A 5433-nucleotide genomic window follows, 5' to 3' on the forward strand; every position below is an offset into this window, starting at 1 on the left:
GCGCGCGAAGTGTAAGGCCTATAAAAACCCCCTCGGTGGTTGACACATCATAAAGGACACTGGTGGCCCCAGAGAATTTAGTGTTAACAGTGGAGAGATGAAAATAAGAAAATGAAATCTAGAAAGCAGTGAATAAAAAATCTCCAAAAAGTTGGGGCTAATTGGAAGAAGAATTTTAGAGGGAGGGCAAAGCAAACTAAAGGAAATGAAGGAGGTGGGGGCATGAGTTTTGTGTACCCCATAGCCTCCGAAAGCAACTTCTAGGAATTCAATCATCACTTAGAAGCTCTTACCTTTGTGGAGATGGGAGCTTTCATAAAAGCTTAAATATACACTTGTACTGTTTATACCAGGGGAGACTTTTCCAAGACGTAATAAAGTAAACAACAAAAAGTTCTTCCTTTTGTTAAAAAGTTTTCCAAGACTTTTCCAAGATGCAATTCCACATACATACACACACCCATGTCTATCCCATTGCCATGCCCCCCCCCCCCAAAAGCTCCACTATATATATCCCTCATTTCTGTCATGTTTTATTCAGTCCCATAGGCAGCTAGAGAGAAACACAGAGTTCTCCCCAGATTCACCTGAGAAAAGCCTTCCTTCCTGAGAAAAGCCTTCCTTCTCTTCCTTCATTTCTCTAGGGAATTCTGATTGATTCCTAGCGCAGAGTTCTCCACAAGTTGTACATCCATACAAACAAGAGGGAGAAAGAGGCACAAGAGGTCATAGCCTTGAGCCTTCGCTGCAAGAGAGAGAGAGAGGGGGGAGAGAGAGAGAACTCAGTATCACTTCTTTTCCACACAAAGAGGGAGAGACATCATCTCCAAACACAATCTAACAGGCGCTTCACCAGCACCAGTTGGCTTTCATTTTCGGCCTCCTAGGTATATACATCTATTGACTATTGCACGTTTTTCCCTTATAACTTTACGTATTATATTCATCGTCGCTTCAGTTTATTAGTTTCACGTCCTCTTATATTCCTCGTCATCCATCTTCTTCTCTCTTCTTGTTATTCTTCTTCTCATACAGCATATAGTTAATTGCATGGCTTTTGTTATCTCAAATATAGCTTTTAAAGGGAAATAGATGTGATGGGCTTGAAGCATGCTGATTTTTGCTACGTACATATTGCTGGGAAATTTTATTGCTCAAAGACTTGTCATCCTGATATGTCTACAATGAAGCTGATCGATTTCTCTTGTCTTTATCGTGCTATTATTGTAGGCAACATCATCTCTTTCATGTTGGTTTCATGCAGGCAACATCACCACTTTTCAAAGTCGAAATCCTTAGTACTTTCTTTAGTTTAAAAGGGTAATTTAAATCATCCAACATGAAACCAAAATGAAGTTTCGGGACTTACATGGGAGCAAGGAACACCATGTAAGATTATGAGGGAAAAACGTGTAATAGTTAATGCATGTATATACCTAGGAGGCCGAAGATGAAAGCCAATTGGTGCTGGTGAAGGGCCATGTTAGATTGTGTTTGGAGATGATGTCTCCCGCTTTGTGTGGAAAAGAAGTGATACTGAGTTATCTCTCTCTCTCTCTCTCTCTCTCTCTCTCGCAGCGAAGGCTCAAGGCTATGACCTCTTGTGCCTCTTTCTCCCTCTTGTTTGTATGGATGTACAACTTGTGGAGAACTCTGCGGTAGGAATCAATCAGAATTCCCTAGAGAAATGAAGGAAGAGAAGGAAGGCTTTTCTCAGGTGAATCTGGGGAGAACTCTGTGTTTCTCTCTAGCTGCCTATGGGACTGAATAAAACATGACAGAAATGAGGGATATATATAGTGGACCTTTGGGGGGGGGGGCATGGAAATGGGATAGACATCGGTGTGTGTATGTGTGTGGTATTGCATGGACAATATTGAGACTAATGAATAAGTGATGATTGAATTCCTGGAAGTTGCTTCCGGAGGCTATGGGGTACACAAAACTCATGCCCCCATAATCGAAAATATATTAAATTGCCAACTCATCGCATTATTGAGGATGTCGCAGGCCGACATTCTACAGGGTGTATAAGAAGAAGACGACGGAAGGGTTTCAATCGTTGCCATGTATAGCAGCGCTCTTCAGTGCAATGCTATGGCTGTTCTATGCGTATGTGAAGCCGGGAGAGACTCTCCTTATCACCATCAATGCGTTCGATTGCGTGATCGAGACCATTAACCTTGCCATTTACATCACTTACTGTCCCAAGAAAGCTAGGGTCCGTCTCTCTCTCTCTCTCTCTCCCGCTCTCTCTCTCTCTTCATGTCTCTTTCTCAGTTCCCTCATCATGAGGTTCTGATTAATATATGATTGATCTCGCAGATGTCCACGTTAAGACTGATTCTTTTGATGAACTTTGCGGGATTTTGTGTTATTGTCCTCTTAACTCATTTGCTCGCCAAAGGACCTGCGGCTCGCGTCAAGCTTCTTGGATGGATCTGTGTGGTCTTCGCCACCAGTGTTTTTGCGGCCCCTCTAAGCATTATCGTGAGTATTATTTAATTATCCTGCTTTGAAATATGGTTTGTTACCTTATATATTATTTTTTTGAGATATTTATGAATTTTGAATTGTTCATTTCATTTTCAGAGGGTGGTCATCCGGACAAAGAGCGTAGAGTTCTTGCCCTTCCCTCTTTCGCTTCTCCTAACAATCAGCGCTGTTATGTGGCTCATGTATGGACTTGCCCTCAAGGACATCTATGTCACTGTCAGTTTCTAGAACTCTTGCATTTATTTTCTCTTTTGTTGAAGGATTTGGTTTGTATTCTTTAATTATTAGGATATTTCCCCCAAATTTTGTGGGTATAATAATAATGATGATGATGATAATACAAAAAAGTCGAGAAAATTCGAAAAAAATTTGGATGGTCAAATTAATCACATACCCTGCCTCCTGATTCATTTTGATTGTGTCTTGTCGTTTTCACAAAATATATAAAATAATAATCAGAATTTGGTTTTATGCGTGGACAGCTTCCCAACGTTGTAGGGCTATCGTTTGGGATCGTACAGATGGTTCTGTATGCAATGTACAGAAAGAACAAGCCTGTGAAAGACGATAAGCTCCCCGAACAGAAGGGCGAAGTAATGAATGAAAACAAAGAGGAAGCAACTAATGAGAACAAGAAGGTCGGTGAGGAAGAGAAACACGAAATGGTAACCATCGAGATCGGAGAACAGAAGAAAGACGAAGAAGAAAAGCTGCAAGAAAAGGAACAAATAGAACAAGAGCAACCTCAAAACAAGCAAGACCAAACAAAGGTTAACGACGTCGACGACAAAGCCAGACCAGCGGTGGAACCCTCCTTTATTGAAATACCACCACAGCAGATGGTGGCTTGCGAAGTTTGAGGAGAGAACAGGACACATATACGCGCTCGCGTGTGTTTTCAGGAATCCTTTCCTCTCTCTCTCACTCTGAGATTGTCTCTCTGCGACCGCCGCACCGCATGGGCTCTTGAATTTTCGTGTAAAATTGTTAAAGCCTCATGATTAGTGGGGAGGCCACAGATGATATAGTTAATTAATATGGTTCCATTTTTATCTTCACCTGTTACTTTTCATCTTGTAGGATTTAATTTTCTATGACACTACGTAATAGTCGCTTATATATGTAAAAGCATGTTATATTGTTGATAGCAGCCTACATCGCAGGCGCCGAGTCTGCATGGCAGAGATATGATTCTGATTTATGTTGAATACAATTCCACCTTTTCCTTCTTTATGTTGTTTTGATAAAGGGATTTTTGGTGTTTTTTGATCAGATCCCTTGATTGTAGGAGTGGTTGGTTGAGGTTTGTTCGTATCTCTAATTTCTTTCCGCCAGTGGTGACTCTACTTTCAAAAGTACCACTAATTATTATTTATCTGTTTTTCAACCCTAATGATCTTAAGATTTCGTCACCTAATTATAGTGCACTTCTCTTGCCCATTCAATGCATACTGATAAACGCACTGGAATTAATTTTTTACTCTTTTTTTAGTGCAGATTGAGCTCTGTGAATCACATTAGACCCGCCGGCTAGCTGATTTGATCAAAACATATGTATTGCAAAAATTCTTCCAACAATATAATATTTTCTTTTACATAAAATTTAAATTCAAGGCCTTGTTTCAGAGAAAAATTAAATGCTCAACTGCTCGAACTAATTAATGCTGGTGCTTCAGCTCTTCTTTACGCTTTGTTTTTTTTGGGTCAAATTCTATTATTTAACCTCTCCTTCTATTCACGACTAAGGAGTGGTTAAGAGTTTGATTTTTAATCTGTCTCGAGCAAACCTCATTGAAAAGGGTGGTCATTTACTTTCATCGCAAGATGTACTTTTAAAAATGTAAATCCTTGACAAAATCTACTCTTATTGTTTCACCAAAATTAAAACAACGCAAGATTTACTGGTTATTACTTATTAGTCATTGTCCTCCTACTTGTTAAATTAACTAAGTTTATCCTTTTAATTTTTTATTTCCTTAATTTCTGCCTACCAAGCTCCTTTAGAGGTGTTGATTGTATAACTAAGATTGATCGAAGCCCACTCACTAAGTATTATTAATGGATCCTTTTTTTTTTTTTTTGCTTACTTAAGTATATATCATTCTTTAAATAATAGACATCCCTAAAATAATCAAGCTTTATAACCTGCTGAGTGTTGAGCTTACGTCCCCAAACAGTAATTATTGAAATTAATTATTCATGAATTGACTTATCACGATATCATTTCCACTTATTTCAGAAAGATATGCGAATTATAAACTCCAATGACATGCAAACTTGCAATTGAAGTCCTTCCACTTGATGAAGTATTTTCGTCAACTCATCAAAAGAAAAAATCAAAACTTTTTTTAAAAAAAATTGTTTACATGTATATCCTTCTGTTATAACAAATATTATTCAAGACATAGCCGTATATTAAATGTGAGCATCACTTAAAATAGGATTTGAACTTTGATACATTACATGGTGATAAAATAGTTCTTTCCACTATATATAATTTTTATTAGTAATGAAAATCGTGTCCTCCTACGTTTGGAGACATTAAAATCGCAAGTCGGCTCCACATGAATATGCCTTTTGACATGATTTAGTATCAAAAACAGAGGGACAAAGGACTCTTAGTCTTATCGCTTTGTATTGCCCCTTTGCACAAAACAGAAAAGCGAGCAACATCGTCATATTTAAAGAAAAATAATAAATAAATTATTGAAAATTATTCCATGCATGAGCACTCATATATAAAATATCATATCCTTTCCTTCCAAAAAAAGCCACACACACTTGAAATAATTGAAGGGACGCTCTTTTTCTTTACTTTTTACGTCATGGACACGGTGTTTTAAGAATTAGATAGAGACTATTATGATTTGTTTATTGCGCAATATATGAGAGAACATCAGGGAAAAAAAAAAATCATCATTATGTGAACCTTTTTCC

At 38.1% G+C, this 5433-nt stretch overlaps 1 protein-coding gene across 1 annotated transcript; it reads left to right on the forward strand.

Moving 5' to 3' along the window:
* The first annotated feature begins 1930 nt into the window (after nt 1-1930).
* On the forward strand, nt 1931-3727 carry LOC114723208 (bidirectional sugar transporter SWEET12-like). The gene is made up of 5 exons (XM_028909367.1): nt 1931-1935; nt 2011-2221; nt 2326-2490; nt 2593-2712; nt 2979-3727. The coding sequence occupies exons 1-5, from the start codon at nt 1931-1933 to the stop codon at nt 3354-3356; spliced, it is 879 nt and encodes a 292-aa protein (XP_028765200.1). The 3' UTR covers nt 3357-3727.
* The last annotated feature ends 1706 nt before the right edge of the window (nt 3728-5433 follow it).

This window comes from Neltuma alba, unplaced genomic scaffold, assembly GCF_004799145.2.
Source record: "Neltuma alba isolate B1F8T4 unplaced genomic scaffold, ASM479914v2 tig00012125_pilon, whole genome shotgun sequence".
Lineage (NCBI taxonomy): Eukaryota > Viridiplantae > Streptophyta > Magnoliopsida > Fabales > Fabaceae > Neltuma > Neltuma alba.

Excerpts from the sequence above, each read along its gene's own strand:
- LOC114723208 (XM_028909367.1), top strand. Across the intron at positions 2,491-2,592 it reads CGGCCCCTCTAAGCATTATC|AGGGTGGTCATCCGGACAAA; the intron begins GTGAGTATTATT and ends TTTCATTTTCAG. Across the intron at positions 2,713-2,978 it reads TCAAGGACATCTATGTCACT|CTTCCCAACGTTGTAGGGCT; the intron begins GTCAGTTTCTAG and ends ATGCGTGGACAG.